The sequence below is a fragment of the Ischnura elegans genome, chromosome 12, assembly GCF_921293095.1.
Source record: "Ischnura elegans chromosome 12, ioIscEleg1.1, whole genome shotgun sequence".
In the NCBI taxonomy this organism is placed as follows: Eukaryota; Metazoa; Arthropoda; class Insecta; order Odonata; family Coenagrionidae; genus Ischnura; species Ischnura elegans.
Genome location: NC_060257.1, coordinates 6,868,980 through 6,879,795, shown reverse-complemented (window position 1 = coordinate 6,879,795; position 10,816 = coordinate 6,868,980). Strand labels below are relative to the sequence as shown.

At 38.5% G+C, this 10,816-nt stretch overlaps 1 protein-coding gene across 1 annotated transcript; it reads left to right on the top strand.

Moving 5' to 3' along the window:
* The first annotated feature begins 789 nt into the window (after positions 1-789).
* LOC124169283 (neuralized-like protein 4) lies at positions 790-10,816 on the top strand. Its single transcript, XM_046547850.1, has 5 exons — positions 790-1,141; positions 1,711-1,813; positions 3,214-3,381; positions 3,525-3,618; positions 10,078-10,816. Exons 1-5 carry the CDS (start codon positions 853-855, stop codon positions 10,246-10,248), a joined length of 825 nt encoding a protein of 274 aa, XP_046403806.1. The 5' UTR covers positions 790-852; the 3' UTR covers positions 10,249-10,816.

Here is a 10,816-nt window from a genome sequence, read left to right as displayed (position 1 = left end):
CAAGTATAATTGTGTTACTACGTGTTTGGTGGTATGCAATTAATGGATAGTATCTAATGCCACTCCACAAACAAGAATTCAGTGGAAGGCTACACGGGATTTCCACCGGGTCAGGTTCTCCAACTCCATCTCGGCCGACGCGACGTTTCGATGGGCGAGTTGTCCATCGTCTTCAGGGCATTCAAGGATTCATTGTTCACTAATTATTCCACTTTGTGCGTATATCACATTCAATTAAGAGTGTGATGCTTTACAGAGTGCTCGAAGCGGACCACATCTGATCATATAAATTTTTAGGTAGACAAGGTAGTAGTCAAACACATTGGAGCCGGTCCTTTGCCTTAGTGGACAACAATTCATAAAAGCGGAACAACATGGCGACGAGCGAAGAGTTAACAGCACTCTGTGATTTAAGATTTACAGCGCCAGTAGTCTCTTTGCTTCTGACTTTTCGTTAAGCTCGAAAGATGAGGATGGAGAACGTGAGGACGAGACGAAAACATCTCAGCGTTGGAACGGTAAGGCAGATAAAACTTCGCAACGGAAAGGAAGACGACATTCTTTGGCAAAGGATACCGATTTCCAAGGCATTCGATTGGATTCCAAGTCCTTTGATGATTATTCTAGTTCACTTATCACATCCTTCGTGCAAGTGTTAAAGGTCATGGATCAAGAAGCAGACACCTTTGCTCTAATTACAGCTAAGACGACATTTTTCACATTTATTTCTTTCAACATGCCCATCGACCGGGGAAATTCAATGATATATAAAGCGGCGAAACAGACTGCATTCAGACAGACGCGTTTCATCGGTTCAATCTCTGTGACATCGCTGAATAGAAAAACAACAAGATGGCAACGAGCGAAGGTTCCACATTTCTCTTTGTCTTAACATTGATTACGGCCTGTGTTCTCCTGACGGTTAACGTAGCCTCGGAATCAGATTACGGACAATGTGAACCAAAGGCTAACACATCTCGGCGTTGGAGCTTCATGGTGACTCGATTTCACAACGACAGTGGCCAATGGGTGGAAATCACCTCGACCAGAGAAATGGGCGACGAATCAGGTATTCATCTTACGGAACAATTGTTCGAATGCGGCGGCAGGAAGATGATCAGACTGCAAGGAGTTCTAAAAGGTACCAGACCGTTTTTTAGTGATAAAAATTTCAATATTTATTTCTATTTTAAAGCTTTTGGCGTCTGAATACTTGTAAATTGAGATAAAGCCTGCTAGAATAAAGGCGCAGTGCAAATATAGGAGTATGGAGAGCCACCAAAAAGTGTTTAGGTCATTGAATTTAAGGAACGCACTTTAAATAATTAAAAGGGTAGATGAAAAAGTTGCTTCTCCGAAAAAGTGACCGATTAAAGATGGAAAATGGGAAGTTACAATTTGTGCAGTTTATCGTTAAATTTACAGTAATGTTATTCTAGGAGTCGTATATTTCATAAATAATAAACTACTTCATTCATTCTCACTACGCCTTAAGCGCAAACAAGCAAATAAATTCACAAGTAAGGAAATAAAGGTATAGGAACATGCAATAGAAAAGGACGGGGACAATGGTGCTGCGGTAGATGGAAAAAGCAAAAAATCAGAGGCTAAAATAATAAATTACAATTATATTTTATGAGATAAAGTGGTTTCAAAAATCCATCCTAGTGTTTATTGTGTGATAACTCCATTCTCATCGTTTATTTTCAGACCCTTTTTCTGGTGAAACTCAGGATGATATTCTCAAATTTCATCACATGACTGGACCAAATACGGCACTCATCAACAAAGGCTTTACCGTGGTTAAATTGAAGTAAGCATCATCATCGAAAACCTCCTGCAATTGTGAATAATGCCTGTATTCAAATTCAACATTAAGTCAGAAGTACATAAAATGGTTGATTATTAATGCCGTGGTTATTTTTACGTCGAATGTGGTGTAATCCTATTGGGAAAAACGCTCAGTCGCTGATCTAAGGGATGCATTATCAACTACCGCATGAAGCCTTTGAATTTATATATTTTGAAGTGGACCGTAGCACTTTTTAACGAAACGCACAGCCTTCCTTTTACCAATTCACCAATTGAGTCTTTCTGCACCGGATCCCATACGCTCGCTGCATATTCAAGGTGCGGTCGGACGATTTGGAAATAACACCTTTCTTTTACTTTCTCATCCGAAAATCTTCCCACAATACTCTTGACGAATCCTAATTTCTTCAGGGCTATGCCGCAAATATTCCTTATGTGTTCCCCACGATAGGTTCGAGGCTATAGTAACTCCCAGGTACTTCTCTTCGTCTGTTGCCTTAATGTCAATACCATCCTTAGAATAAACATGGTTATAGTTGGACGAACACAGCAAAAAATGTACCGACATGCATTTGCACAGATTAAGTTCGAGTCCTCACTCTTGTCTCCACAAATAATCGTTGTTTAAATCCGATTATAGAATTTCACTGCCATAGTGATCACTAATTCCTCGTTAGATGACAGCGTCGTCAGCATATAAACGTATTTTACTTCTAATTCGGGAGCAGAGGTCATTAATGTATATAATTAACAACTGGGGGCCGATTACGCTTCCTTGTGGAACACCTGATGTCACATCAATTGCATCAGAGCTAATTCGAGAACCACTTTTTGTTTACGATGACTCAGAAAGTCACGTATCCAGTTTACCACTGTTTCGTTTAATCCGCATGACTGTCATTTGTATAAAAGTTTATTGTGAGGTACCTTTTCGAAAGCTTTCTTAAAATCTAGAAATAATGCGTCGACTTGTCTTTTCGATTCACCAGATTTTCAAACGTCGTGAAGAATGAGCGCGAGCTGTGTTTCGCATGATCTACCTTTTCGGAAGCTGTGCTGACAGCCATGAAGTTACGATGTCACGGAAAGTCACGATATTGCTAACGACGATATGTGTAAGCATCTTGCCTATAATTGACGTTATTAATAATGGCCGATAGTTTCCTAGGTCATGTCTGTTTCCCTTTTTGAATGTCGGTGTAACGCTTGTAATTTTCCAGTCTAGCGGTAACTTTCCTTCAGACAGGCTCGAAATTACCTACAGTGCACTTCTGTAGCCTCGGATTACGGCATGATGATGATATATTTGATAGTAACGTTTTTGTTGGAGAAGATCAACCCTGAAGCTGTCTGCAACTGCATAGTATTGAGTGTGATGTTTTTGGATCTCTCAATTTTCAGTTTGGATGGTCATGGACCGGTATTGACGAACAGGCCGTTGAGGCCGAATGAGCTGTTTGAGGTCAGGATGGACAAGAGGGGAACATCTAAAGGATACGCCAACGGTATCGGGATCACAACGCATAAACCTGGAGACCCTATTATTCCCGAGCACATGAACAGATTGAAGTATGTGTGGTCGTGGTATTCTCTTATTACATGTTGTCCCATTTCGCCATCTATACCCTTTTATTTGAATAAATTATCCGTTACTTTATATTTTTTACTTTAAAGACTCATCAAATTACTTTCTTTTGTGTGAATATCATCAGGTCTGGTACGTGGTTGCTGTATGGAGTCAATGTGTGGAACAATGGGGTCAATACATTTCTAGAATACTCCAAAGTCGATATTCAAAAGTTCAAGGTGAGCACCGTAAAAGTACTTTAGCATTCAATTTACTCTAATATTACTGGAATCAAAATAAAACGTTGATTATTTTTTTGCATGCATTTTCCGTAAATTTTCACTTTCAATGTACACTCAAATGTATGCATCCCTAAAAAAATCGTTCCTACAATACCGTCGGTACTTCAAAATGACAAAAAATAGTTTGTTTCGGTAACCAGTGGACGAAATCTTCGTGCCGCTATGAAAGCTTCGACAGTTAGTCCGGAGAAAAAACAGGATCAACTATCTACTTCAAGTTTTATTCTTCAACCATTTTTTAAAGAGACACAACAAAGTAACCATAAACAAACCCTTGGCTACAAAAAAGTACATAGATACTTTTTTCTGTTGATAAAAAATGGCATTGTCCGCGAATATACGAAATATACATTTCATGGAAATCTTAACACTCCCCCTCGGACAATACCTGTTTTGAAAATGCAATAATCATTTCACCTTCAATCTCTGAATGAGTACCAAACAACACAAGACATTATAATTATAAAATATTCAAACATCTTAAATTCTATTGTACAGATCCTTAAGTCCTATCATCTTTGATAGCACTTTGATTCTTGTCCCTGGCAGTCTTTTAGTAAATATATCCGCAGTATTCTTGTCTGATGGTACATATATAAAATACACCATTTTTTCTTTGACTTGTTCCATGATGAAATGGTATTTAACAAAGAAATGTTTGTTTCCTTCAGTTATAACATCATTTTTGGCAATGGCAATGGAACTCTCATTATCACAATAAATAACACAAGGTTTAGGCATTAAACATCCTTGATTAATTTCTATTAACAACTCTGATAACCATACTATTTCAGTTACACACTCATACAATGCAATAAACTCTGCATGAGTTGATGAGGTTGCCATGCATTTTTGCTTCCTTGCTCGCCAGATAAATGGAGCCCCTGCTAAAGAAATATGATATCCTGTAATGGACTTACAATAACCTTTACTGCCTGCCCAGTCTGCATCAGAGTATGCGTTAATTTTACTTTGAAATTTTTGATAACATAAAGCATAACCTCTAGTCTTAGATAAAAATCTAAACATATGCTTGACATTTTTCCAATCAGTTTGACATGGCTCCTCCATATACTGACTTAAAATACACACAGCATAGGAAATGTCTGGTCTTGTATTTCCAGACAAATGCAACAAACAGCCTATTGCTTTTCGATACAAATAATTGCTTATTTGGTTTTCGACATCTCTCTCTTGAAAATCTACTGGTAAAGGAGTATTCACCCCATGACAATCTTGCATCTCGAATTCTTCCAACATATATTTTATATAATTCTCCTGATCAATATATACCACACTTCTTTCAGGTCTCTGTATTCTTATGGACAAAATATTATGGGCTGAACCAAGATCCTTGACTCCTACATGCTTACCTAGATAACTCTTAAACTGTGATATCTTGTCCTTCGTTCCGACAAGCAACATATCATCAACATAAACCCCTACTTTAAGGTCAGACATGCTAAAAATACATGGATCACTTAAACACTGTTTTAATCCATACACAGACAAAATTGAGCTTAGATGCAAATACCAATTTCTACCTGATTGCTTTAAACCGTATATACTCTTGTTTAACTTACATACATAAAACTTTCTATCAACCGTTATATTCTCTCCGAGATATTTTGGTATCTCCATGTACACATCCTCTTCTAATTTACTGTTTAAATATGCCCCTACAATATCCAACTGATCCATTTCTAAATCTGTCTCAACAGCAATAGCTATAAGAAGCCTCAGACTTTTCTTTTGAATAACAGGACTAAATGTGTCATGGTAATCAACTCCATGAATTTGACCATATCCCTGAGCAACTAACCTTGCCTTGAACTTTATAATTTCCCCTTTATCATTACGTTTCAAAGCAAACACCCATTTTGAACCTACAATATTTAATCCCTCTGGTCTTGGCACTATTTCCCATGTTCCTTGGTCTGACAAAACTTTTACTTCTTCTTGCATTGCCTGTTTCCAAAACTCAGAATCTTTACTATTTAAAGCCTCTGTTACTGTCCCTGGAATGGAAGTACACTCAATACTTGCATGAGCGTAGTTGCAGCTTTGACAAGATGTTGGCTTCCTAACACGCTTTGACCTCCTTGGAATGGACTGGCTTGGTACCTCACCTGCGACCTCACCAGGGTCAAGGTTTGTCACTGGTACCTCTAAATTAGTAACTGTGGGGTAGACCACCAAGACAGGCTGTTCAACGTCATCCTCCAAAACTGCAACACGAGGCGCTGCCTCCTCTGGTATCTCAGGCACTGCTCCCCCTGAAACTGAATCTGGGACCACTGGAGTCAGACCTGGGATCACCACCGGGTGTGATGAAATTTGGTTTGATTTAGTCTCCTCAGCTTTTCCATCGCCTGTGAAAACATAGCCTTGTTCCACAATGTCTTCTCCTGGATCAGGTTCGCCATCGCTGTCTAGATCGGGAATCTTGATATCATCTCGGCTCATCTTGAAAGGAAATTTTGATTCGTTGAACCTGACATCTCTGCTGATTATTACTTTCTTCTTTTTCAGACTCCAAAGTCGATATCCTTTGATGCCCTCTTCATATCCTAACATGATGCTTTCTTCTCCTCTGGGACTCAATTTTCCATCTCTTGTCTCTCTTGGCTGCCATGCCCATGCCTGGCATCCAAAAACTCTTAGATAGTTATAATCTATCTCTTTTAGTTCCCGTCCTTTCCACAAACTCATTGGAATATTGCTATTTCGTGCAGAAGTAGGAGACAAATTTCTGAGATGTACAGCAGTCATGAGAGCTTCTCCCCAAAATCTTTTATGAAGACCAGATTTTATCAGTAAACATCTCGTTGTATTCAGAATAGTTTCGTTGTACCTCTCAGATAGCCCATTTTGCTGTGGAGTATATGCCACTGAGAAACGATGTAAGATTCCACATTCTTCCAGGTGTACTGAGAATTTTTTATCTGTGTATTCTCCACCATTGTCACTCTGGAATTCCTTAATTTTCCTATCGTGCAGGCACTCCACTCTACGTTGAAATTTCTTGAAATTTTCAAATACTTCTGACTTCTTTTTCAATAAGTAGACCATAGAATACCTTGTAAAATCATCAATAAATGTGACAAAGTACTTAGCTCCGTTTAAAATCTTGGATGTAAATGGACCTGCCACATCAGAATGGATTCTATCCAAGACCTTGCATGTATCTTCTCCACCTATGTTAGGAAATTTTAACCTTTTCATTTTCCCAGCATTACAAGTGTCACAATAAAAATGGTTAATTCCACATTTTTTATCCAAAGGAATTCTCTTCATATCGTCTTCATTTAGATGCCCCAGTCTATCATGCCATATTATGGTAGATACTATGGATGCTTTCTTTGTCTCAGAAATAATCTTGACATCTTCAATGCTGACTCCTCCTACTGTAGTGATGTAATATAAATTATTTACGAGAAATGCCTTTAAGAAAACTTCTCCTTCATCTGATATCTCGTTCACCCCTTGATAACATGAGAACTTCATTCCCTTCTTGTCCAATACTCCTTGTGAAAGCAAATTATCTTTCAAATCAGGGATGTACAGTACATCTGAGAAGTCTATAGTAAAGCCACCACATTCAGTGGAGATCTCCAATTTTATGGTGCCAATTCCTTTGACTTCCAAAGCATATCCATCACCCACAACAACTTGACCAGTTATGGGACAAAGATTTATGAATAAATCTTTTCTATTGGTCATGTGGTCTGATGCTCCACCGTCCAGTATCCATAATCCCCCACCTCCTATACTTTTCTCTTGGTGAGTACACAATGCTTTATATCCTCTTGTGATGACAGAAGCTCGCCCCTTCTTCACAGATTCAAAATTCTGATTCTTCTCAATAGAATTTTGTTTCTTATCGGGGCACTGGAAAGATAGATGTCCCTCTGTTCCACATACATAACAGATGGGAGGATGGCTTTTTCTTCCACCTTTACCTTTGTTCTTTCCTTTCCCTTTAAATCTATTCACTCCATGCTCAGAAAACTCTGATTCCTTTGTGACCTTGTAAACTTGATGTGCATCGCTATTATCTTCAGATTTGAGCTCTTTCTTTTCTCTTGACATGCATAGCATCTTCTGCTCTTCCACAAGCATGTCACCCAATACTTCTCTTGAGACTAATTTCCCTTTCCGATAACTCTGGACAAAAAACTTCCAGTCAGATGGAAGGCCGTTTAGATATACATTAGCTAGCATATCATCATCAATTTCCATACCACATTTCTTGATTTTCCTGCGATAATCGTTTATTATGGCAACATATTGATGAATACTCATCTCCTTAGTCTTTTGTGTGTTCCACATAGCTCGATTGAAGCTGCATAGCTCAGAGCGGCCGTAACTCGTGCACATGGTCTCCAACGCTTCCCACGCTGCCTTAGCATTATCGCAGGCGTCCACATGCTCCAGAAAAGTCTTCTGAACGTTACAATAGATGAGTCCCAGACATGTGTTGTCCAGCCTTTTCCTCCGTTTCACCTCATAATCCGGCGGATCTGCCGCGACTAACACACCGTTCTCTTCTATCGTCCACTCTTCAAAACCTTTGATAGCTTCAATACATTGAGCTTTTAAGAATAACCCCTTCATTCCTAGTGTCCACTCGTAATAGTTCGGCCCTTCAAGTTTATCAGCCACAGGTAACTGCCCCTGGGCTGACTCGCTATCCATCATTTGATTTTGCCGCCGTCCGGACATCGTTCCTCTCTTTTTCTTTTTACGAGTTCGACGAGTTATTCCAAGCCAGACTCTGGTTGATTTGTACTCGAAGTTTATCACCGTTTGCTCAAACGATAGTCTTCTTCACCAACACGTTTAATTCTCCGCACTTATGCCTGCTGGGTCCATAACCTGATAAAAAATATTATTTTTTTCGGTAACCAGTGGACGAAATCTTCGTGCCACTATGAAAGCTTCGACAGTTAGTCCGGAGAAAAAACAGGATCAACCATCTACTTCAAGTTTTATTCTTCAACCATTTTTTAAAGAGACACAACAAAGTAACCATAAACAAACCCTTGGCTACAAAAAAGTACATAGATACTTTTTTCTGTTGATAAAAAATGGCATTGTCCGCGAATATACGAAATATACATTTCATGGAAATCTTAACACAAAACTGGCATGATCGAATTACGTGTAGCCCAATAAGAGGTATGGAAGCTATTTTCATGAAAATTCGACAATATTCTCCCATAAATGTTCTTCATTGACTGCCGCCTTGTAAATAGCTCCCTATTTTGTATTTTCTGGAAATCCCATTAAAAATTCCTGAATTTCATAGGATCTACTATGTCAGACACAACTTAAACCAAGGATGGAATTTATTGTGGATGTTAGAGTGACAAAAATTAGGCAATCGAAAGTAAACTTTGGAATATTTTAGAATCCTATAATCACAGGAATGTTTACGATTTATGTAACACAGACAGTTAAGAGAACGAAGCGAGAGATGAATTTGTTAATGTTATCGCGAAAATAAATTTCAACAAGGTTTTAGTAGGTAGCGCTTAACATGATATTACAGTACACATACGTCATTAGCGGCGATCACGCAAAAATGCGTCGGACATGGTTGAATGAACGGTGATACAAGCATTTTAGAATGTAAATCAACATGAATTTTAGACTGCATTTAAACGAGGTTTTAATCATTTTGACTCCTGCTGGTTTAACGCAAAAGCACTAGTAATGCGTTTCCAAGGAACATCTGTCGTTGCTTCAATATTCATAAACACTTAATTGTTGAAGCGTCGCTATGGGAAAGTGAATAAATGTGAATTTTATAGGACGCCTAATAAACAGGTTTGCCAACAATGCGAAGCTCAGTGGCGTAACTAGGAATATGCTTAGGGGGGGGGGGGTGAGAGGGCTTTGGGGGGCTAGCCCCCAGGAAACAGGGATATCAGGAAAAAATTTGAAAAATAACATGCCTGAATATGCATTTTACATCATTATGGCATGTAAAATTCAACTTTAAGAAGATGAGTTATTATATATCAAATCCAGACAAGATATTTTAAATATTCTTTTGATTTTTCTGAGGCTTTTGAAGGGATACACCCCCTCATCCGCCCCCCCATAGTTACGCCACTAATGAAGCTTATATTAGTGTACAAACTTCGTCAATCGTAGCCGCTGATATATTGTACCGATTGACTTTCTGCCTTATATCTGGCAATTGCATGTGCATGTAATACCTTCTCCATGAATAAACGAAATTTCGATTTTTTTCTGACTTCCTGCCTTTCCCATATCGACGCTTCCATTAATCGGATTGAATAACGCATATTCTGTATAGCATATGGTTTTTAATTAGGATGACTTCTTCTCAAACTTAATATAACCTTATCCTTTTTTTATAATCAGCCTGGAGATCGCCTGGGAGTGATGAGATCCGATACTGGAGCTTTGCACTTCTTCGTCAATGGAGTCGATCAAGGCCCAGCCGCATCCAACATCCCAGAGGAGGTCTACGGAGTGTACGAACTCTACGGAGACGCCACACAAGCCACCATTTTGAATCCAACGCAACCATGATGTAACAACCAACGAGACACCATTATGCATCTATATTGACAAAGATCAAAATACAGTAAAACTTAATTATTACGGCCTTGACCGTAGCGTCAAGCTTACGTGCTTGTAGGCTTTGAAACTTTATTAACACACTGTATCATCCTTTCCTTAAAATGATACTGTATTCCTTACACAAAAACACTTCATTTTGATGAAATTTTTACATAAAATTTAAATAGCCCAGCACTCATAATTTTAGTTGTATACACTAGAATAATCTCACTAAAGTAAACGTATTTCATGAAAAATCGTAACTTATTATTTCTCCTGTGATGTTGATTAATAACTTAACCCTTTGAAAGTGTTACTATGATATAGTACCGATTATTGAGTAGTCCCTTAATTGACGTAATAGTCAAAAACTGTTACCGTAACCAAGTAATACTGTACGTCAAAGCCAATCCAAATGTGAATAATTTTTATATCCGTAAATAATATATTCCTATTATGCTACATATTGTTGAGGCGCCACACAAGCCACTATTTTGCATCCAACGCACCCGTGATGTAATAACCAACAAAACACCAT